The sequence below is a fragment of the Seriola dumerili genome, unplaced genomic scaffold, assembly GCF_002260705.1.
Source record: "Seriola dumerili isolate Sdu_G_001 unplaced genomic scaffold, Sdu_1.0 BDQW01000017.1, whole genome shotgun sequence".
Classification (NCBI taxonomy): Eukaryota; Metazoa; Chordata; class Actinopteri; order Carangiformes; family Carangidae; genus Seriola; species Seriola dumerili.
Genome location: NW_019174272.1, coordinates 9,564,993 through 9,590,142, shown reverse-complemented (window position 1 = coordinate 9,590,142; position 25,150 = coordinate 9,564,993). Strand labels below are relative to the sequence as shown.

At 42.2% G+C, this 25,150-nt stretch overlaps 1 protein-coding gene across 1 annotated transcript in view; it reads right to left on the bottom strand.

Annotated features, from left to right (window-relative positions):
- Positions 1–4,646: 4,646 nt before the first annotated feature.
- sema4c (semaphorin 4C) overlaps positions 4,647–25,150 on the bottom strand; it is a 64,905-nt gene continuing 44,401 nt past the window's right edge. The window contains exons 8-16 of the mRNA XM_022758484.1: positions 22,638–22,789; positions 19,557–19,732; positions 17,150–17,294; positions 16,361–16,574; positions 13,203–13,318; positions 11,028–11,185; positions 10,416–10,507; positions 7,620–10,167; positions 4,647–5,846 (exon numbers count right to left, since the gene is read on the bottom strand). Of these exons, the coding sequence (XP_022614205.1) occupies positions 9,272–10,167; positions 10,416–10,507; positions 11,028–11,185; positions 13,203–13,318; positions 16,361–16,574; positions 17,150–17,294; positions 19,557–19,732; positions 22,638–22,789 (1,949 nt within the window). The 3' untranslated portion in view covers positions 4,647–5,846; positions 7,620–9,271. The remainder of the gene's footprint in view (positions 5,847–7,619; positions 10,168–10,415; positions 10,508–11,027; positions 11,186–13,202; positions 13,319–16,360; positions 16,575–17,149; positions 17,295–19,556; positions 19,733–22,637; positions 22,790–25,150) is intronic.

Sequence of the window (25,150 nt, the reverse complement as noted above, 5' to 3'; positions counted from 1 at the left end):
GGCTCATTTTCTAGATTTATAAGAGTGGGGGCAAATCAGACCTGAGTAACTTCTGTGGCATCTCTGTCAGCAGCTGTCTTGGTAAATTATTCTGTAGTATACTAAATAAAAGAACATTAGATTTCCTTGACCAACACTCCATCCTGAGTAAAATCAAATTGGATTCCTCCCAAAGTCCTGCACTACCGACCATGTCTATAACCTTCACACTTTAATAAACAAACATGTTTTTCAAACAGAAAAATGAAGGACATGGAGGACTCTATTACAGACTGCAATGTGGAATAGGGGCAAAATATATGAATTCTTGACCCAGAGGAGCTGTGTTCGTCATGGTTGCAATTAAAGTCCAACAATATCTAACGTGTAATGAACTTGCTGCTCAGCTGGAGCAGTGTGCTGCTCTCACTCCTACACAGAGAGGTGAAGTCTCTGCTTTATGCTGATGACCTTGTTCTACGGTCTCCTACTGAACCATGACGACAGCAACAGCTGGACTTAGTAGAAAAACGCTGTCATAACTGGGCCCTGCAGTAAATATGAAGAAAACTAATATCAGGATTTCTCAAAAACACAGGAAAACAAATACAAGTTTATCATAAATAATCAAATCATTGAACACAGTATGAGTTTCACCTACCTTGGTTTAACCATAACAGAATCAGGAAATTTAAGCATGGCAATTAAAAAAATGTTATAACTTCCACATTCCAATTAATATCTGGCTTAAATATTTGAGAGTGTTTTCCTGCTCATTGCTCTGTATGGTAGTGATGTATGAGGTCCACTCAGTCATCACAGCTACACCCGCTGGGATAAACACACAACAGAGTCTCTACATGCAATATTCTGCAGCTACATTTTACACTTACAAAGAAAAACACCAACAAACGCCTGTCGAGCAGAACCAGGCAGATACCCACTGACGATTAACATTCAAAGGAAGCACTCACATTTTTTAAGCACCTTAAATCCAGCCCTCCAGACACTCTCCATTCCAAAGCCCTCCAAACCCAAGAGCTGAGCCCAGAAAAGAGTCCCTTATGCCAACACCGCTTTCCAAACAGCCATCAGAGTAAACCACGTTATAACACAATGTAGAGGAACCTATTGAAACACTGCAAAATGGATTGGACTGTTATGTGTCCCTAAACAGAGATTATGAATTAGCAGAATACCTCCTAACTGTCAGAAACAGAAAGCAGAGGCCGATCCTGACCAGGTCCAGGCTCAGTGACCAAACACTGGCAATCAAATTGAATTAAATTGCAAACACTGATCCATAGTCCAGATGCATGTTAGAAAAAAGAAAGCAACATCAATCCTTTTGATGTTTTGGGGTAAAATCTAAAAACAACTTTTTATTTATTTATTTTCTGCCAGTGGTCCAGCTGGACTGGAACTTGCTCCCTCGACTGTAGGGCCCCATCTGCCGTCGGCTGTCTTGAAACCAAACAGCTGGAGCTTGACTGCAACCGTCTCTCAGTCTGTTGGTTCATAGCTGACCTGATGCTCAAAGGGAACACTCCCCCAATCTGTCAGCCAGACAGGTAGCTATCAGCATTTTCTTGTTGGAGGTTGTAGAGTGTGACAAACTGCTTTCAACACACATAACAGAGATATGGATTTTGGGCCACAACAGCTGGGAGCCTTAGAAGTTTGTGTCCATTCAGTTGCTATTCTATTTGATTTTTAATGGTGAAGATGTGGTAAATAAAAAAGGAGAGGGGAGGCTTTGTTCAGTTGGTTAAAAGCCAAACAGCCACCAATGTGAAGCAGAGTGAATGAATGGCACTTTAAGAAAAGCAACTAAAAATGTTTTCAACCATAAATTCCAATATTATCATATGGTTTAAAATGGTTTCACATCACTTTCAGCCCGCTCTTTGGGACTAAAAATCAACAAGCCCCAACCGGTGGATGAACTGTGTTATACTCTTGAAAAGCTCTGTAAACCCTACTTACACACACACACACACACACACAATCTCAAACAAACACACGTCTCCTCCTTTTGTGAGGTTTGGGAGTCTGCGGCACAGCCGAGTACACTGAGATCAGATGCAACCATGAGCCTCCCGCCACAGCTGGGACTGTCGACCACATGAGGCATGTGGCTTCTTCTGCTGACACCAGGCAAGGCTGTGCAAGAAGCTTGACTGTTGTTGTTATTGTTATTGTTGTGCAGCACAGGCTGGGGAAATGAAACAGCTCCAGACATTCACAGGTGAAGTAACAGTGTATGTGTCAGAGCTCCTACCCAAAATGAGACGAGATGCTATTTAAAAAACAGGACGTCTTATTTTGACAAAAACACTAAATCAGCAACACCATGATACATGGAGTTTTGCAAACCATTTTGATTTTATTCACTCACATAAAAGATTACAAATACATTGCATATCGTTTTTCTTTTTTATGAAGTGGATAAAAAAATAATATATTTGTAATGTTATATGTGTGCAAATAATGAACCATAAGACTTATCTACATGTTTTTGTTAGAATACACCCGTACACACTAGTTAATCATCTACTAGCATTCCTAAAATGCTATGATTTCTGCCCTTTCAACTTGTATGTTTTCCATTATGGTTCAATTCCCTCAATTTGTCACTGTTACCAGGCAGATATATCAGATAACTCTCCTATTCATCATTTAAAGGGTAATGACCAGCAATAAATGGAGCAAGATATTTTAAATGTCATTCAACAGTATCTATTATCATAAGAGTGAATATTGGATACCACTTTACAATGAGACTACCCTACAGGATTTATAAATGGTTTATAATTAGGCTATTCATTCAGTTGTTAACCCTTTATAAATCATAAATAAACAATTATAAACAAGTTATAACACAGTTTTCATACATTGATGCAGGCTCACTATTTGGAAAGATCAAGTTAATGCTTACTCCTCATTAATCTTACTAATGATTTACTACCATTCATAACTGGTAAAAGGAGTCTTACTCTAAAGTGTAAAACACATAATCATTTATTAATGTTGCCAGTAATAACAATATTAATTCGTTAATAAATGCTGAAATGTTATACACTTTACAATAAGGCTCCTTTTACCAGTTGTAAATGTTTATAACTGATAAATAAATGTTTGTAAAAATGAGAAGAAGAATGTGAAGATGGATGGAGGGGATCACAGATACGTGAACATTGGGACAAAGACTGGGTGAGCAGTTCACCAAGTAAAGGAAGGTTACCACCTGTGTTCTACCTGGAATGCTAAAGTCCTAAAGAAGAGACCCACCAGCAAAAAGCATCTCCATGTTAATCTCCACTGTGCAGAACAAGCTGATCAACAGCTGTGATTATAATGAGGACGGCTGCTGGTAGCATGTAAAAAATACTGTCAAGGCCTCAGAAGATGAATCTGGTCATTTCATATGATCATTTGATCTGCTATAATTTGATCTGCCAAATGAAACTTTTTGACCATTAATATGGTGATGGTGGTTAATTGTTAGTAACTTAACAAACGTGATGAGGCAGCAGATACAAATGCTGATGATGGAGAAAACAAAGAAAGCCCAGTAACTAAAGAGATATGAGGCTTCGCAGTACAGAGAAATGTGGCTCACTGTTTGGTCAAGCAACAGGTCGCTGTTGCCATTTTCGTCTAATGTGTTATAACAGCTTATAAATGATTAATAAGTGTTAACAAGCTAATTAATAAACTAGTTATACACCATTCATAAATCCTTTAGAAGGGTGCTCTTATTGTGAAGTGATACTGAATATTGTTATGTATGTTTTAAACCATACATGGGGATTGTGTGAAATCCCCAGTTTTCTGCTCTGTCTTCTCTTTTTTCAGTATATTCTTTCAACTTTGTATTTGTACCAGCACCTCTCTGACTGGCAGAAGCTGGGCCATTTTATTCAGTCCTTTATCCAGCAGCACATCTCTGGTCACCTGCTAACTAGTTTTTCTGCAAATGTCCCTTTCAGCAGTTGGTGATAATTGTTACAGCTGATGGAGGTTATGTCAGAGATGTGTCAGCGTGTTGTAGCTGGTAGTTTATTCTCACACACTAATACGATAAGCCTCACACTAATCTGTAAACTGTATGTGTGTGCTTATTTACTTCAAACACAAATATGTGGATATACTGTACATAATTTTGTCCCAAACACAACATGTTTAGGAATAATTGACTAAAATTATAATACGTCTTAAACACTTTGTAATGTTTACCTGAATGCTACTTTGTAAATATGTGCGAGAGGAGCTGTGTGCTGAACGCCCATAAAGTTTGGAGACTGAGAAAAGAAATCAAAATTGAATCAACAGAGATGTGCTGACTTTAGGTCCTGTATATGAGGCAAGCTCCAAAAACACAAATCCTACATTTCCCAATTTCCATCTTCTTTTAGTTAGAGCCTCTGTGTCTTGGTAAAGACTCGCTCTGACAGCTCTGGCAGAGATACATCTGATAGCTATAACACAATCTGGGTTATTTTCTCAGAGCCACAGAAAACATTATTATAACTGTTATCATAGTCTGAGCACTTCCTGTGACCTAGACTTCTTTAACAAACGAACTCACACACCTGGAGTATATCTCTATTTTTATTTGTGTATATATACACTTATAAAAAATAAGGACATATGTACAATGATAATAAATATCAACATGTTTGTACAAGTGAAATAAGTTACTTAACATATTTTAAAAACAAACATAAAAGATCAATTACAGACGAGCAAAAATGGGGCCAAAATAAAATTGGGGTGATAATAGAATAATACAAATATTAATGTGAGAAAAACAGCAGAACTTTAAGCCTCGTGTGAGAGAAAATATTACAAGCAAACAAATGTGTACGAGGAAAATGCACATAAAGTGCATCACACATGCATTTTTTTTCAAGTTTGAGATGTGTTTTTCTTTATCTTTTTAGTTTTTGCAACATGTTATATTAAAGTTAAAGCCTGATTGTAAAAGGGAAATATATTAAGACATAACCAAGTACCAGTGTAAAGAGCTAATGTGTTTTTAGCATTCTGCTTCAGGGAAATTAATACTACAAAGAGGGCAGATTTTAGTCCCGATCAGCAGCTACTTATTTGGTTTTTCAGGAGCTGACAAATTAAATAATGGGTAATGTTTTGGTACATCGTTCAGCCTTTGATAAAGTGAGGGCATAAAGAATTGGATCCAGCAGATCACGACTGACATGTAAACAGGAAGCAAACAGGAAGTCCATCAGCATCGAGCCTTTTCTGCGTTTTGCTTGAGGGAAAAATTTAGCTGCAGATTAAATATGCAGAAACGCTGCAGACATCAGCTCAGTGTCGGAAAGAGGACGGACTGCTGAGATTTAAATATCGATCTGGAATCAAATGAAATTAATTTAAGTATTTTCAAAAAGAACAAAAGCAACTGCAGTCTACTTTGGCTTATTCAAAAGGTGAAGAGGCACAGAAAAAGTAAACATGTTGAAATGCAGCCATGAATTCCTGTACAATCCTTGAACCATAAAATCAGACATATTTAGTTGTGTTTTTTTTTTTCCAAAGAGAGCATTAGTTTTCCACAATATTAGTGTCTGTAAAAGTCCAAAAACAATCGATCAAAATGATGCACTTGTACAGGGATGATCATATCAAAGATGTACAGTCCACTTGCAGAGGATCATGCAACACTAGGATGGAGTGCTGATGGCTGAGTACCTCTTCAACGTTGGGATCATATTTGATATTCTACATCTCTCTCAGCGATCTGTACACAGTGAGGCAAAACAAAGCATTCTGTCCTCTCCTTCCTTCTTGCTGTGCTCCTCTGGTCCCAACAGACACGTCCCAAAAAACAAAAGCCACCACTGATGGACGAAGCATAGAAAGAGGACAAAACAGTGTAAAGTTAGTAACAGCAAACAGCCACAAAGTTAGGCACAATATGACTTCCATATGTAGTTTTACCTGGATTTAACATTTTCTTGAAATTAGATCAGAAACTAGGCTGTACTTTGTAGGACATAATCACCATGGGGCACTTTCGTCTGTTTGTGCTATATCATTGTAGGTGAATAATAAAAACATAATATAAAGATATATAAGGGTATATGAGACTTTTGCAATTATGAAACTAATGCTATGTAGTAAGCTACAGTATATCTGCCAGTTTTGAGTAGGAGACTGGAATGAAATTGGAATGAAATCTGTGAAAGATTGAATCATTTTCATTTTTAAAAATGTTCAGGCAGTGTGCCGGCACTTTTCTTATCTTTTGCCATGAAGGCAGATTTTGTGATGCACCTGCCCTTCAAGACACAATAGTGCACAAGGACAACGTTTGATGAGACATTTTGACCTGTTGGTGGCGCTACATAAAAAGTCAGGAGGATCACCAAAACTGCTATAATTCATGCTGAGAGGAACATGTATATCTGAACCAAATTTCATGTCCATCAAATATTTGTTTACATATTTAAGACAGACCGAGAGCCACACCAGTAGCATCGGCCTGTTACCACCAGGGACAACCTTCCCTCCTCTCATATGAGGTGCAAGCAGTAGATGATAGGATGCTGCATTCAGCTTAATACATACTGATTTGAAATTTCCAGAATTAACCAGGCTAAATTAGTCATATTGAGTTTAAAGGCACTACACTGTAATTGCATCGCTTTATATTTTTATTACATGATTAGTTATCTTATTATATGGCTATTCTCTTCACATCACTCAGCAGAAGGTATTACCAACAGATCAATGATGATTTGTTTTGTCTCACACGCTGATTCGCTTTCTTGCTGAGCGTTAGATGAGAAGACTGATAACACTTTCATGTCTGTTTGCTAAATATAGAGCTGGAGCCAGGTTAGCTTAGGTTAGCATAAAAGCTGGAAACAGCGATCCCGGCTCACTCTGCAGCAGAGGCGTCCCTCTCCATCTTTAAGAATCTCTTGAAGACTCATCTCTTTTGAGAGCACCTTCTCTCCTAACACCTCTAACACCCTAATCAGCACTTACCGCGCACTTGTGCTGCACTTCTTTACCTGATCTCCTTGCACTTTGTTTTATTGAACAGATTTAGTACTCGGTACTTTCTTCAATGTCTCCTACTGTACTGAAGCTTTAGTGCTGCCCTTCACTTGCAAGTTGCTTTGGATAAAAGCCTCTGCCCAAATGTGTAAATGTACACGTTATGTCTCGTTTCTTTAACCCGTACAAAAACAATAAAATGCAGTTTGATATGTGTTGGACAATTTCTTGGCTGGGAACAGTGACTTCCTGGAGTCCGTAACTTGACCGTCTTTTTCACACTTTGGTTCTTGTTTGGATTAAACAATCAAAATATGAAGTGTTATTTAATGAGCTTGTTTTTCCCTGCTTTCAGTTTTTATGCCAAGTAAAGCTAACTGAACCACTGCTGCAGCTTTATATTCATCTAAATCTCAGCAAGAAAGCAAATAATTGTATTTCCCAAAATGCTGAATTATTCCTTTTAAAGATAAGGTCAGCAAAGGGACAGCCAGATAAATAAACAAAATAATTCTTAACACTATACTGAGGCAAAAAGCTAAATAGGAAATCACCAGAGGTTAGGATTTTGCTTAAATCTGCATGAACTCAATAAAGTGGAACAATACCTGTCACTGGTTCATGGCTGCTTCCCGCCTGCAGCCAGTAGTTTTTCAGCACAGCAGCAATCAGTCTGTCTGTCTGTCCATTCATCCATCAACATTGTGGGTATGTTCTTTTTGTGTTGGTGTGTTTTACAGTGCTCTTCCTCTGTATGAGTCCACAGTAGCCCTGGGTCAGTCTCTGGGCATCGGTAAGAGGGAGGGGTTTCATGGGGGTTTAAGGGTGCGTCACAAACACACTCTAGTCCAGGATGGTCGGCATTCAAAGGACTGCGAGCGTGTGTGAATGTGTGTGTGTGTGTGTGTGTGTGTGTGTGTGTGTGTGTGCGTGGGAGGGGTAGTTTCTGTCTTGGCAGTGCAAGTTACCGCCCTCACCAAACACATAAGATATAAAGCACTTATTGAGACATCCAAAGCGGTCGCAACAGTGAGGGTTCAACTACATTCTCCATGCCTAATGTCTTCATGTCAACTTCAATTTGGAATTAAGTGTGCAATTATTGTTCTGCTGCAAAGAGCTGAATGCAAACAGCCTTTTGTTTTCTAAGGAGATGAGCAAACGTCCAACAGAGCCCAACCGAAACACATATCTGTTCTACACCGTGTTAATGTAATGTGGAGTGCACTTGTAGTATACTGGACTCGAACGTGCGTTTGAAGGTCACCGTGCAGGGCTGAACGAGCCGTGTAGGCTTGCTCGCCCTCACATTGTCATTCACAGAGGTGAGCCGTGAGTCACTTGACAACCGCTTGAACACTGCTGTAGTCCGTAAGACATAGAAAAACAACGTCAAGAAAAGAACAACGGGAAAAGTCTTAACAAACCAACCATCACAACAAATTAAAGTGGAAGGGATTGAGGACTTTCTCCGTGGGTAAATACAATGTGGGGGGAAAAAAATACAAATTGAGCAGAGAAAGTCTTGAGAGATTGTCCTTCATTCGAAAACCCCATTGCGCCTTTCACTTCAATTCACTTCATTTTCCATTTAATTTCCTCTCTCTTTGTCTCTCGCTCTCTCTCCTCCCCTCTCTGTCCCAGAGAGCTCCTGCTAAAGGGACGTGATTGTCGTCTTGCTTTGAGATTAATTAGTCTTTTTTATACCGCTCTCACACTCATGGCTCACAAATACAAAAACGGAAGACGCGCTTCCAGTTTTTTTAAGTGCAGTAAGCTGAAAAAAGTCTCAAAGGAAAAGAGGGACAGAGAATCAGTTCAATATGTCCGGTACGTTGCACTTGCTGTTCATCAAATGGTTTCAGCACAGGGGCTAAAAGCCCCGCTTGTTCCACTCAACGTAAAAAGAAACGTGCCCTTCAGTAAACGCTCTGTGTTTGATTTCCATACTTGAGGTGTTCTCTGCGTTCAGCCTTATTAAATACACAATTTACACAAGTGGCGACGTTGCCCAGAACACAATAATTACAGGAGCGCATGTTGGCGAACGCGGTGTATGAGTGTGTATATTTAACATGCTGTGTGCTATAAATGTCTACAGTGAGCCAAACAGGCATTGGCAGAGCGAGAGAGAGACAACATGGGGAATGACAGCTTGTCACTGAAAGAGAGAGAGAGAGCAGGCATCCTCACGAGGAGGGAGGTAGGTTGGTTGTTTTTGTTTTTCCAACTCAGGGAATGGAGACGGAGGAGGACAGGCCTAGACGGACGACTCCTCGGGGTTGGCGTCGGGCAGCACGCTTCTCTGCTGCAGAGTGCGTCTCAGCTCTTCCTTGAAGGGACTGGAGTAGTCGTTCCCGCTCATGCCTAGGCCACCCAGCCCGCCGCCCCCAGCGCCAGCACCGCTAGCCCTCTCCTCCCCTGCTGTGCTCAGGTTGAGGCGGATGTAGCCGTTGCTACCGGAGCCTCGGATGTTGGTAAGGCTGAGACGGCTGGGGGAGTGGATGGGCTGGCCGGGAATGGCGCTGGGCGACGCCGTGCTGCTGACGCTAGTGGGCCCCAGGGCATGGCCGGGAACGATCTTAAGTGATCCGTCTGAGTAGTAGTAGTTGGCGCCTGTTTCCCAGAAGCGGTCCTCGTCGCTGGGCATCTTGCTGGGCACGAAGGTGGGTGGCTCCTTGGGCAGAGTGATGGGGTACACCAGGGTGCTCTCAAGAGGCTTCATGTCGGCTCCCTTTCCGAGCGCCAGCTTCAGCCTCCTGCGCAGGTAGAGAGCTGCTACAAGGAGCAGCAGGCACGCCGCCCCGAGGGTGATGACCAGCACCCAGAACAGCCCCATGCTGCTGTCTGGAGCCCGGGCCTCCATGAAGACCGGAGCGCTGGCTACCACGGCCACCTGGTAGCGCTCCGTCTGAAACTTGACCCCCTGCTCCTCAGAGTAGCAGATGTAGCGGCCGGCTTGCATCTGGCCTGCTTCGGGGATGACGAGGGCTTTGAGGGTCCGATCAAAGCGTGGCCCTCCGGCCTCGGGGTCTCCCAGCTGGAGCTCACGGTCATTGAGAACCCAGCAGGGCTGAGCCAGGTTGGAGACCAGCTGGCAAGGCAGCACCATGTCAGACCCCACGACCACCGTTACGTTCCTCAGACGGGAGTGCTCTGCAGAGAGAGAGGAGAGGTGGAGGGAAGAGTGGACAGGACCAGGGGTTAAATATCAGCCACATTAATCCCAATTCATATTCCACAGCAGCCAATTCTCTTCTGCTTAATTCAATTTATTCAGCTCAATCCAAATATATTCACTGAGTCCAGCTCAAGTCCTCTCTCTTTATGTCCCAATGACTTGCTTTTGCACTGACAGCCAATTCCCACATGGGGCCACTACTGAGGTGTGGCCCCGTACTCACCAGGGCTCGGGATGGAGACAGGCTTATCGAACTTGGCTTTTCCTCGGCTGAACCTTTCCAGCATGAGGTCCTGTGACAGGGAGGAGGTGGACCTGGAGAGGAGAGGCCAGAAAGCAGAGCAGAAGATTAATAATGTTTCTAACCCGAATCTATAGAAAACACATCAAAAACACATCTAGACAGTTTTTTAAATGTAAACATTTTAGCTACAGATAACCCTGAAATGCACTCAATTAGACAGATATTTCAGCCTTTTAGTATAAAAGATCTGGTAAATATCATCCTCCCCTCATATGCAGATGCTTTCTCCCTCAGCACAATGTGTCAGTATGGTTACATTTGTTTCTCAAGGCTGACCGGAGAAATCATAGCATGCGAGGAGCAAGGAGTAAGGAGGAGCTTATTGTATGGAGCTGCTTATATGTATCCAATCAAAGCATTAGCATGGGTGTCTATTTAAAGGACACATAATATTTAAATACTGTTCCAAAGGCCTGATAAATATTTGCAATCAGCATCTTCCTTTAAAATATCAATACCAAGCCTGGTGTGAGTCTCGTATAGTATAGTCTATAGTATGAATGCATGGGTGCACATGGGTTCTCGTCTCACCCGCGGTGGAGGTCGATGCGGACGCAGGCCCGACCCTCGCTGTCCCAAGCGCAGTAGGGGTCCCGGGCAAGCAGGCAGTCTGGCTGAGACTGATAGCGGCTGCAGTTAGCCAAGGGCAGCTGGAGAACTTCTGAACGAGAGCCAATGTACAAGTACTTCTACGGAGAAAGAGAGAGAGACGAAGAAGAAGTGAGAGGGAGAAGACAAAGAGCAGATCCAGCCATCCATCCAGAGACAGAAACCAGAGAGATGAAAAACAAGAAGAAAGATAAACAGAGAGAGGGAGTGAGGGACTCAGTTTGGGGTTAGAGGAGATAATGGGATAATCACTCTCAATTACAATAACATTCACTCCCTTGACCCTCTTCCAATCCAATCTGGGTTGCGCTCTTTTTGCAAAAGCTGTTATAAAATGTCTGGTCGCAGCTAAGCCAGCATTAATGAGATAAGCAGTGGGCTTTCGGGCTGGGAACACCCAGTCAAAACTGCATCGATCGGTGGACATGCCATCGTAGAGCCACGGGGACACGGCCGGTGTCAGCACGCAGGCTCAGCTGACGACAGGGCCGGGAGATTGAGAAAACAACAGGGGCAGAGGTTCAATTCCCCACCGCACTGAAGGATTGTAATTACTGTTATTGTGAAGATGGCTTTGGATCCACGAGGTGACATTTGATCTGAAAAAGGGGCGGTGTTGATAAAAACATCTGCTGAGTGGCGTCAGGTCAGTGGCACTGTGCGTTCTGCCTGTCAATGGATCTGTGTTAGCAGTCCGGCAAAAAAAGGGCATTAACAGATCAACAGAGACAAAGTATCACTGTTATCCCTGAATACCAATGAACAGGTGAGACAAGAGAAAGGTCGGCTAATGGACGTCCAAGACGTCCTCTGAGGAATACGATCAAATGAAGAACAGACGTTGCCAGATGTGCTGGTCAGACAGGAGGTTTGCAACACAACAAAGGAAGTTTGTGCAACGTTTTCCCCCGAGAAAAGCATTAAGTTTTGCCATCCCTCAATATCTGAACACCCCTCACACACACACACACACACACACACACACACACACACACACACACACACACACACACGCACACGCACACGCACACGCACACACATACACAAACTTTTCTGACTATGCTGTGACATCCAACAACTTCTGTTACTTTATAAAAGTAACAATTCAACAACCACGCCCACTTTACCCTGTGACTAGTTTTTCAGGGTTTGAATTGCTCTCAAAAACTCTCTTTTTCATGCTTTTAAACAATTTTCTGTCAATTTTCTGTGTTCAACAAAATTGAATCCCTTCTAGGAAAGACTACTGAAAGTTTGTCCCCATACAGAACAATAATCACATCTCTCCCCTCTCTATGATACCCAGCTTTTCACTCCTGTCCTGCTGTGGAACGCCTATAAACACTTTTTCCTTCTGATGTGGTTTGATGACACAGACTAGTTCTTTTCAAGCATATCCTTTCATTTTCCTTTCATTTAACATTTCCATAAAGTTGAGGGACTTGCAAGATCCACCAAACAATCCTTCACGTCTGTGTATAATAGAAAAAGAAAACGAAAAAGGAAGTAGTCAGCATTACCTTCCACCAGATCCTGATATTTTCTGGATCTGCACCAAACTGTACAATTTAATAGATCTCAACACCATTAATATGTCTGATTTTCTACATCAAGATCCAAACAGTATTTCCTGAGAAACCGATGAAATTGTTGATGTTAAGGAAAGTGATACAATGTATCTGGATTTGCCCCTTTAACTGGATCTGTACCAACAATTTAATGGGTTCTTCCTTATCAAAACTGATGCAGCAGAGGTTGAGACATCCTGATGTTTTTTCTCTACTAGTTCAGCTCCTACGATGCTGGAATGTGTCCTTTATTTAAACTGTGAATCTGTGTGGTAACATCTTTAAAACCACATGCTCCCAGTCAGTCAATGTAATGCAGTCTTTCCATTGAGGATTTGTAGTGTAGATAACCTGTGTGACAGAGATAATTTTCTTGACTTGACAGAGCCCCTCCAGGGCCACACAAGACATTATACACCTGCTTTAACACATAGTGCAACCCAAGACTGGTATGTTGATTTCAGTGTGTAAATCTTTGGGGACAAATTCCTGGAAACAACTGAGAGACCTCTTATCCTTGTTTCCTTACCTTGGAGTGGGAGATGGTCAGGCTGTCCACTGGCTGGGCCGTCTCAAACAGCTGGATCTCCTCTATCACATGGGCCTCAGAGTTGAGGATCACCACTCTCTGCAGCCAGCCCTCCGCTGCAGCACAGAGAAGAGGAAAGAGGAAAGAGGAAAGAGGAAAGAGGAAAGAGGAAAGAGGAAAGAGGATTCAGTTCACTTCACATCTGTTGTGTTCAGTCAAACTTTCAATTCCACTTCACTTCCCTCATCCCTTCAGGGCAATTTTTCATGGCATGCATAAAAACATATATTTTCAAACAAATAGCTTCAACACTCGGCCGAGTCCCAGTACAAACTACCCAGAAAACACACACACCTTTGACAGCCGAGCAGTTCATTTATATACCATATATAGATGAGAAACTATCTACAAACACACACACACACACACACACACACACACACACACACACACACACACACACACACACACACATACACACACATACACACCTGTGACTGCACTCTAGCTCATTTGAATAACAATGATATGCTATGATAAATTTACCCATACACGTATGACAGCACACCAGTCAATATGAATATTAATGACCTGTAAACAAACACCTGTGACTGCACAGGATTTTACTTAAATATTGATGAAAATATTCACCAACTCACACCTGTGACTGCAGAGGAGCTCATTTAAATATTAATGATGAGTTATTATGATATACAAACACACTCCTTTGATGCCATAACAATTTATTTAAATATTAAAGCATAAACTCATCGTGTATGCTCACAAACACTTTCCTCACTGTGGTGATTGCCAAAAAATACTGACTGTGCTCCGCAGCTGCTGCTGGTTCATGTTGTACCTTGCGATGCCTATTAGCCAGTCTATAACTAACCCGAGGCGATGGCTTTTTTAAGGTTTAATGCTTATTTTTGACTTGTCACAACAGGGAAAAAACGCAGGCGAAACTAATAACATTAATGGTATTTTGGTGCTCCAGTAAGTCGTGACAGACAGCCGGCATTGAAACGGCAAGAAGGTCTATTAAAGACAAGAGGAAAGCGCTCTCTGCAGAAAATGTTAAGTGTGCGGTCACATACATCATAACAAATGCACACAGCTACAGTGCCATCAAGTCGTCTGCAACTTTCATCAACTTCAATTTGTGAAACTTTAACACAGGCTGCACTAAAATTTCATGCTACTGTGCACCTGAGAAAGACAGAAAATGAAAAAGAAAACAACCTCCTCTGACAGAACTTACAGCTGCAGACAGAAACTACTTAAAGGTGAATTTAAAATGAGTCGAGATTCTGTTAGTGGCCTTTTAAGACCTTGTTTAAAAGTAAAACTATCAGAGACTGAGGAGATCCTGTGTTCCTTTCATGTACGACATTGTGAACAAGTCTAGAACTCCTGTGATGAAAGGTGTTCCAGGCACAGCTGGTGGGGAGACCATGACGCGTGTATCTATGTATAGTGTTATGTGCTGACATGTGCTTCCTCGTGTGGTCCTCTCGATTAAGAGACTGTCACGGATAAAATGAAAAGCAACCCTTTCGCCAACAGGAGGCTTGAGAGAAGGAGAAGAGAAAAAACACACACAAACACACAGACACAAATACGGCATAGCGAGCAGTAGGCATATCATCACACTCGCCTCTTGCGGCTTCAGGGACCAGTGTCAGCTAATCCCTCAATCCTGTAGCCTGGTTTTTCAGAAAAACAGTCTCGGCAAGCGCTCCCCTTCTCTCTCTTTTCACATCAGCTGTCGCTATGCTGCAGCTAATAGCTAATCAAGCCCGCAGCCCAATTGGCACGATGAGCGCGCGTCTGCCAGGGGCCCTGTTGAGTTTGTGCTGTGAAGCACGACAAGCGGGGATGACTGCACTTGGCTCAGGGAGTGTGAGTGCGTGTATCTGTGTGTGTGTATCAATTTGTGAGTGTGTTACCCCTCTGTGTGTCTGTGTGTGTGTGTGTGTGTGTGTGTGTCTTGCTTGGCCTCCCTGCTTGCCAGCAGTGAAGCCCCGAGTCCGCTGTTGTCACACTGTCAGTTGCCACAGTCACTCTGCTGCTGCAGTGGTCTGAATGGTAAGTAGCTGAGTCTCTCTCCATTCATGAGATTGGCTGCATTCAAATTCACATTCCCTGAAATCCACTGTCAGTTCTGTGTCATTCAGGATTAAGGTTCTGGGAGGGCCAGCCGATTCCAGGTCCGCGCCAGAACAGGACACCTGCATGCGGGCCCAATGGCTCCTGACTGGAGATATTAATTAAGTCGCACATACGTAGTGTTTCATTTGATGCATGAAGATGGATCTCAGCATGCAAATCAAGCCCTTAATTGAAACCCAGCTGAAGCGCGGCCAGATGGCATGTTGTTCTGTGCCACCATACCTAATGCCAGTACCTAGTACCTGTACCTGCCTGCTGCCATGGCCTGTAAGCTCTCATCTCTTCAACACATGCAGCTCCCCGCAACCCACACACACACACACACAAACACACACTCAGCCACAGTTGGGGAACAGCCAAATAAGAAGAAAGGCCACTGTGCACCTAGAATGTGTTTTTCACTGCCACATTGAGGGAGCACCATACTACAGGAGGTGGAACAGGAACACCTTATACTGTGTAATGCAATCCAACACCACAACCCCTGCAAAGCATGCTAGAGACTGTGACATAAAGGCTTTGTCTCAAACAACTTGATATGTAACTAGAAAAGGCAACCTTTTTTTTGGATAACATTTGCACGTGCAAACACTGTGAACGCAGTATCTTAAACTGTGCACTGTAAATGGTTGAAGTGTCAGTAAGCTCAAGAGCTGAAGAGGAAGAGTATGTGACATGACTGCACGCAGAACACGCCAATGTAAAAGTTTGAGGAGGTCTGAAAAGAGCAAGAAACTTGAACTTCGATGACTGAAAAACTACGAAAGGCCTGAAAAAGCTGAACTAATACGATCAGAGGGCAGACAGTGGTGGTATGAAGTCTCTCGGTGAACGTGTGAATTAGTATGAAGAGGTTGGAGTCAGACTGTTGATGAACATTCACTGCTTGATTTTTCCTGGCTGATGGAAAGCTGATATTTTTCAATCACCATTTTTCAATCACCAGTTGTTAATGCCAGGAACAGGGGCCCTCGTGTAATTTGTACCTGTGCCGATGAAGAGCATGTTGTACGCCCGCTGGTCCAGGGCGCTGACCCGATCCACTGCCAGCCTGGTGAAGTTGACGCCCTTGGTGAGCAGCAGGGGGCGAGCCAGAGCTTTGTCCTCCATCAGCGGGTGCTTCTTGGCAAAGTTGAGCGTGGCGTCAGGCAGCTGCAGAGAGCTGTTGTAGCCGTTCTCCCTGTCTGAGTTAGTTATACACTGCAGCACAGACAGAGGAGGATGGAGAGACGGGGGGGGGGGGGGGAAATGGAGCGAGGGAAGGAACCGAGGGAAGGACGAAAGGAAGGGAGAGAGAGGTCAGGAGGGAGAAAGAGGAAGAGGAGGAAACTTTTTAGCTGCAGCTGGCACAGGCTGGCATGGTTAGTTGGCTTGGAGATGACTGCCCTCCTCCTCTCTTCTTCTCCATCTTTCTCTCGATCTTGCGCTCACCTCCGCCTGCCATTACATCCCTTCCTCCGCTTCCTTTCCTTTCGTCCTGGTTCATTACATCCTTAGCTTTTTTGTGTCGTGCCAGCTTTTGCTGCTTTTCACTTCCAACCCTACCCTATGCCACGATACTTCTCTCCCTCTCGCTCTTATCTATCCACCCACCCATCCCTCCTTTTATAAAGCAGTTAAAATAAATAAAATAAGCAGGTGCATAAAAAAATCAGGGCATTACATTATGAAAAAGTAACCATTAGCCAATTTCTTGCTCCCTGAAGGTGTTTGGAAATATCTGCATTATCAAATTTCACATCTCACGTGCCAGCGCAGGGTTCCCAGTTTCTTACCGATCCAGGCCGTGGGACGGGGACAGGACCGCTGTAGCGTCCCCACCTCTGAGACGCCTCCCTGTACTCCTTGTAGGATCTTTCAAACACCTCCTTCACATCACCAATCAGGTACTGGCACACAGCCGACACATCCACGTCACCCCTGAAACGTGGCGGCAAAGTGGGGAATTAGTGATGTGGAAATAAAAACTGAGACAGATTACCTGCCACATTCAACAGCAGCCACACTAAGATGGAAAAATGTAAGATAAACAGTACGGAAGAATGAAATGATCTGTTGCATGTTAAAAGCAGGGAATATGAACTAAAACTGTTTACAATAGCCTCCCACTGTCTGTCAGGTCTGTGTGCTTCGAAACAATATTTGTAGTAATCACGGGGCAATAAATAAATATTAACCCTAAAGCCTAAATTGTCCTTTATCTAGTGAAATGCAGTGATTAGATGTGTTGACACGTCTCCACTCTTTCTGCAGCGAAGCAAAGTGATGTACAAATTTAATGCACTGGATTTCATAGGCCAGTGAAATCAATCAGTTGGTGCTGTGATTGAGCAAACACATTTCATTTAAAGGTAAGGTCAGGGGTATGGGACCTTAACTTTTTTTTTTTCAAATTTTTATTTTTTTTTACATCCCAATTTCAGACTCCAAGTGGAAATAAAATTGTGTATACAGGACACATAACCGAGACACATCAAATCATACTTTTACTCCTCATCTCACAAACAGATTTGATTTCCGTGCTGATTCACTGGAATGAAAACATGTTTTTTTAAAATGTATCTCTCAAACTAAATCACTCACATACTGATACAAAGACATAAAGTTATGAATAAGATGGGCTGGCTCTTCAGCAGGATGCCTAGTAGACAGGAAGTAGCAAACAAACTCCCACAATTACAGTGTTAATGCGGTTTTTCACTGAGGTACACTGCTCCAATTCAGCTTTAAAGGCGGACTGTGCTGCTGCTATGAAATGTCAGTTTCTTTGAAGGCTATAAACAGGAAAAAGGAGGCTGTGTCCATTAATTCATATAATCTGATTTGTCCTGTGAGGGGAGAGCTTTTCCAGTCTGGGATCAGCACTGTTAATGTGTAGCAGTGCCATGGGTTTTATAAGGTGAACGTCAGAACCAAAGGACAGCATTGAAGTCTTAGCAAGTTAAAAAGCCAGCCCTGCTCAGTCAGATTATGGCTTGAACTCTGAGTCATCATTTACATAATGTCCAATTATCTTAATGTTATCTCTATCAAAGCCAGGGGGCTTTAAGGAATCCCCAGCGAGTCACACAGGCTTAGGCTCTTTTTTTTCCAGCAGCTGTAGGAGCTCTGAATGAAGAAACAAAGCCTGAAGTTCAAAGCGGGTTCACTTTGCGATATGATATCTTATTGAAGAGCACAAAAGACGCACATCAAAGGGCACTGCCCGGAGACAGAGTCTGCCTCCAACTTTCCTCCCAAAGAAAACCTCCTGCCCTCGCTCCTTCTTCTTTGTTGATAAGTAACTCATTAACACATGTTCTGTAGTGGTCCAACAAATGCCAATCTTTACTCCACTAATAATGCCACAGCCCCTTATTAAAACTAAGTTACTGCAGTCAGCGCTTCTAATTAGTAGTTTCATTATCATGCTTCCCCTTCAGATTTGTTCTCTCCATTATAACTTTAAATGAAAAGTTTATTTTATCCCTCTACACTGATTTTATCAAGATAAAAACGGCCAGTGGACACAGCAGAGTTTGTTTTCCCTGATCAGCCTCACAAGTGCTGAAGAGAAGTAATTCACCGTAGACGGGTCCTGAAATAGCCATTGTTCGGATGAATTTGTGCTCCCAGGAAGAAATAAAGTAGTCAATTTGAGTAACAGTAAGACTCAAACTGAAAGGCATAACAAGTGAAAGTAACATAAATTGTGCTCAGAACAACAAGTCAAACATCGTGAGTCAAAAGGACTAATTTAACCAACTATTTTCTATGGAAAGTTTTTTAAAAAGCATCCAATGAAGTGTTTTCCTCTTCATGGATTATGAATGAATCTGTTCAGAAAATGGTTTCACTGTCATCTCAAACAACAACATGAGACAAGAAATCAGTAATAACACCAATAAAACATGTTCAAGCACACTTGAGTTGTACCCACTCCAAATAACTCACATTAGTGTCAGTTAAAGGGCTATTTTATTAAAGGCCCAATTACACAGTAAATACCTAATCACACAAAGTGCATAATTAGAGCCATAATATCAGATACCATGATTTTAATAAAAAGTCCAGTATCTGACATGTTGGCACAGTGGTGTAGAGTCTCGCCCTGACAGCAGATGGCACATGTAGTAATTAAATCGCATTTGCTGAAATTGAGTTTCATCTACAATCTCCGTTACAGTGTCTGCTCTGACTCACCACTGGGCATGGAAGATGCCGTAGAAGGTGGTGCTCCGCCAGTCCTGCCCGGGCAGCGTGAAGATGGCCCTCAGGTTGTTGAAGGAGACGTAACGCTCGGGGAGGGAGCACTCCAGCCGAGCCTTCTGGAAGGTGGTCCACTTCTTCTGCAGGGTCCTGGTACCACCCAGATCCCCCTGAGACAGGACATATGAGGTCTTATCAGTGGCTGAAATGGATTTTAGATTCATAAAAGTTCCACTCCAAAATATGTTTAGTTCATTGTTACTGTACTTGGATTTTAAAGCTGTTGAGGCTGTTTTCATATATTCATTCACTCTAGAGGGAGGGAAATCTTAAATCTCCTAACTAGTTTAGAAGCCTGTCATGGCCCAATGTGCAACTTACACAAGTGTGATGTGGAAACTTGAAACCTGTTGTTTGCATTCACTGAGAATGGACCTTCAGTGAAGCAGGACACATCTTTTGTCCATCACTTAAACTTGTGAAATAAAAAAAAAGTTTGCATATTCATAGATTCTAGCTTTTTCAAAGAGACAGAAGACCTGATGTAAGTTGAAGAATTTTTTTTTGTAGGGGTAATGACACGTTTTTGCGGAGGAATATCAGACACATTATTAATTAAAGCTTATAATTTTTTTTATTATTGTTAATATTTTAAAACATGCCTGGAAGGGGTCTGCAGTTAACCTGTGCTGCATCACTCTGCTCTGCTCTCTGCACCATTTGTCCAACATGTCCTTTGCAATAATGTGGCGTATTTAAAGAGCAGCTTCACAGCAGATGAGAATCTTGCTCGTCCTCGGCCTGTGGCGCTTTAACTTCTCACTGTGCCGCAGTGATGTAGATGCGTACTCTTGGGTTTGGTTGGTACGCTGTGACATCACTACTGGGTGTGCTTATTAGCGTGCAACAGGCTTGAAGAGGACAGAGACACACTACTTTTAAACCTTTTATTCTGCGTCTCTTTATGCTGAATGTCCGCCTTTCATTAGCTTCACTGTCACCTCATAAACAACCATTTACATCCATTGTATACACTGTATTCTACATAAATTAGGGTTAGGCCAATGGCTGACAGTCGTCACAATGTTGAGCCCAGCATCGGGACCATCCGCCCCCTGCTGTTGGGACCCTGAGAAGTTTAAGGGTACCACTGAAATTCAGGATAATAATAATAATAATATTCAACTGTACAAGAGAAAAAGAAAAATGATTGACTGAAAAGTGGCCCATTTGGCAGATATGTCTCATTCTTATTATCCCCAGTGATTGCAGAAGCTGTAAAAGTGGAATTAAAAAATGGAAATGCTCATATTAAATTCTTGAGTTATAGACAATGTGCTGCAATATCAGCAGGATGCCCTCTATTATTCATTGCTCCAGTACACATCATGTGTGAGCATCTGTTTCTAATTTGATTCAAAGAGCTTTATTGTTCATCACAGTGCAGACATTAAAGGGCACTTCCTATAAAACAGTGCATATATTGTGCACTTTAATTCCACACATCTCCTCAGATCGTTAACAATCTGTATCTATTTTGCTCGGTTTAAAGGTTATTGAGATTACACGGCTGCATGCGTAACTGCAACATGACACTAAACCTTTGTTGTGTTTGCTAAAAGGTCACTGAAATCATACAAAATTAAAAAGAAAGCCCCTAAAGTCTCACAAACAACAAAAACACCTCTGATGTCTGGCCATAATCGCTGTGGTAACCAATCCTAATCAGCTATCCTAACGAGGCCATTCATTAAGCAAATTAATGCATTAATTACCAAATAGATCCATGTCAATGCAATTGTCTTCGCATAACACATTGTGAGCAAACTGGCATGTTGTTGTTGTGGGTTTAATTAAAGTACAGCGCAGTGATTTTCTCTCTGCAGCCTGGTATCAATATAAACTCAGTATTTTGAAGCATGCTGTTTTTTGTTTGAGTAGTTTATTTGAAAATCCCTTTTTTTAAAGTTATATTTCAGACTTTTTTGCCTTTTTATTATAGTCACAGTGTGAGAGACAGGAAAGTTGGGCATGGCATGAATCAAAGAGCCACAGGTCAGTCTCACACCCAGACCACTGGAATAAGGACTAAGCCTAAATGGTATGTGCTCTAACAGGTGAGCCACCAGGGCGTGAGATAGGCATCAGATGAAATCTGATATATATATATATATATATATATATATATATATATATCTATATATATAGAGAGAGAGAGAGATAGATATAGATATATCCAGAACAAAAATAGCTGATTCCACCACCACCATCACCTCGCGCTGCTGTGGCAGATGAAAAGAAAATGCAGGTTACTTCAAATTTGCTTGAGGATCAGATGGATGCGTTCAGCCTGGAAGTTCAGTGATGACAAAATGTGAGTGGTTTTCAGTCTGCAAGTGAAAACTGGAGGTTCCTAAGAAATTTCAGCCCTCTAGAGAAATCCTGTGCTCAAGTTCATGTGAACAACAGTGCTTCCATTTAGCTCTGAAGAAAGCTCTGTTCTCTCTGTTTTGGCAGTTTGCATGAAAGTCACTAAAAATAGAGCGAGTGACACTGGATCTGACCTGAAAATAAAGCAACATCCTGTTAACTTTGCTTCATAAGTAAGTGACATCAGGCTATTCCCAGTGTGCCTCATCAGATTTACGGATATACATATATTTACTCTTCATATATAGCCGTAAAACAACTCTATCAGTTGCTTATCTATCTGGGAAACTCCTGTTGAAGTCTGTAAGCCCAAAACTGTTAGCGAGTGCTGTCTCACATTATTAAGTGCTCAGAAACAGCTGCCAAAACAGCTGGAGGAAACAGAAAACAGCTGATTCCAAGCCAAGTGTGCATGAAACTATGATTCTGCAGTCAAAACTTTGTGCTCACAAATCTGTCCCTGCACTCTTTTAAATAGTCACCTGCAGATTGATTACTGTTTGAGTTACTTGTGCTTTTCTCTAGTTTTTGTCATTAATAAACTCCCAGCGACACTCCTCACAGAGAGAGAGGATAAAGCAGTTTTAGGAGGTTCCTAATTGAATCTGCTCAGAGATCAGCTCTGATAATAAACTGAAGTGGTACCTTGCAGACGCGGGCCACTCTGGCCACAGTGAGCTCTGTGTCACAGTCCAGCTCCAACGCTCGCTCACTGAAGAAGAAGTAAATCTTGTCGTCGTCCCCCTCCTTGCTGCCGCTGCTCTCCCTCACCAGGGCTGAACCCACAAAGTCCGGCTCTGCGCACACACACGCACACACACACACACACACACACACACACACACACACACACACACACACACACACACACACACACACACACACACACACACAGAAGAGTATGGTTTCAGAAAGCGTATTTACAAACAATAGTGAAGACATACAGTATGTGAATAATGAACAAATAGATAGCTGCAGCCTGAAGGTGCATTCCGGACCCCACACACACACACACACACGCGCACACACACACACACACACACACGCACACACACACACACGCGCACACACGCACACACAAATCTAGACACACAAGCTTGACACCTCCATCTCATTCCCTGCCACCTCTTCTCACCTCTCTGTCTATTTTCTATCATCACTCTCTCTTTCGCCTCATCTCTCCTCCAGTCAGTTCTCGCTCTCTGTCTCTCCAGTGCTCCCTATTAGCGGTCCATTTTGTGTTTCTCACTTCCTCTCACGTCCTCCCTCCCGTCTGTCTCTGATTTTCTCTATATCCAGTCCTCATTAGATTGTGAGCGATATTTTTTTTAAACGGCAGATACAGACATTTTTGGACTGAGGCGGCTAGGGGCTTTAAATTCCACCATATTTATGCAAAAGTTTTTTTTTTTTTTTTTTTTAAATTGCAAGGATACACTATTTCCTCAGAAGGTCTGTTCGTTTCGATATAAAAGCCTCTGAAGCAGCATTTTAAACCATCACGGGATGCTACAGTTCTCCACTCAAACCCAGGCCAATTAAATGCTTTTAGACTGGTCAGAAGCACCTTGAATTAAAGTGAGGCTAGCTTCATTGCATGTCTAGTTTTTAATAAAACCTCTGTATCAGCATGAATACAAAACTTACACATCAAACCCCCAAACCCCAGCCTCATCTGTATGTTCCTCCTTCCTCCCCCTCCATTCTCCTCACCTTTCTCTCTATCTTTTCATCACCAATCCTAATGCCTGTTCTTTCATCACCCATTTTTCCTGCTGCAACTTCATCCTCTTCTCTACCCTTCATTTCTCTCGAAGGGGCTCACTCCCCCTCCCCTCCTACATCTCCCAAAAAGATAACGATCCTTCACTGTAGCAGAGTCCTGCGCTTCATTTCCTGCAACTCATTTCTCTTTCTCTTGTTCTTTTGCATGTTTCTGGATCGTATTTTTTCTTAATGAAATTCGGTTAAAAAGAAGCGGCTGTTATCAAGCCTAATGGGATTTCTTTTATTTGAATACATATGTCATTTGTCAGTTTTGCAGTGTCTTGGCAGAAGAAAAAAATTAAACCTGAACTAAATTCCATACGAGTATCAATGAATAGATATTTTACCATCAATTTTAATTTTCTTCTGAATGGAGTGCTGCAGGTATGACGTAGGGAGCTAGCGTCTCCCCGGTTCCCTCGACAAAAAGCCAATAGGATTTTTACATTGACTTTTGGTTTACTGCAGAAAATAAACCCTGTGACAAACAAAAGTTTAAGATACTTACAAGTTTTTGTTCTGCAGGATAATCTTCAATAATGAACACCACGTTTATGATTTTAAAGCCTAGATACAATTGCCCAAAGTAAATAACATTAGCATAGATAAACAAACTACATCACAGTCGCATGACTTCAATGTCACCGCCACAAAACTTCCATCTTGTGGTTTGATTTAGCTCTGACCTCTTCTACAAAAGCCTTTCCTCTTACAAAGTTAGTAGCCTAATAGTTTCCAAAAGTGCTGGTGCAGAGTATAAACACAACGAGGCCTAAACAAGGCTGTAAAGGTGGACTGGTAAGTAGTTTGGTTTTTGTATTCGGTGTGATGACGTTTAACATCCCCGACAACCTTCCGTAGTTTCATTTATACAATTGTAAGCAACAAACCTTTTTAAGAGACCTAAAAGCTTAAATAAATCATGACTGGGGTATTTACTGACGTATTTTATGTTGTGGAGTAAAACATGAAAATGTCCTGAGCTTGTGTTAACCACAGACCTCATTTCGGTCATCAAACCAAAATCCCATTCAAAAAACCCATAGACTTCGGGTGAGGGAACCGGAAGTGCTAAAGTGCTAATTAATTTTCAGGTTTTGGACTCATTCCTGCAGCACTTTATTAGTTAAACTTTAACAGGTTGCTAAACCCCATCCCAGCACACTACAGTGACCACCACAATACTGGGCATCTTTGGACTGTAGTATGGTAGTTTTTCCAAAACCAAAAACACACCCAGAGTGCAAAATATGTAAGAAATGCATAAACAGTGTATTTATCTGCGCTAACGTACAAGACAAGCATTAGCATGCCAAGCAACTCGCTGACGACTGCCAACGCTCATAAACTTATAAGCTAGTAAGCTACACTGATATCTCCTCGGACCTCCC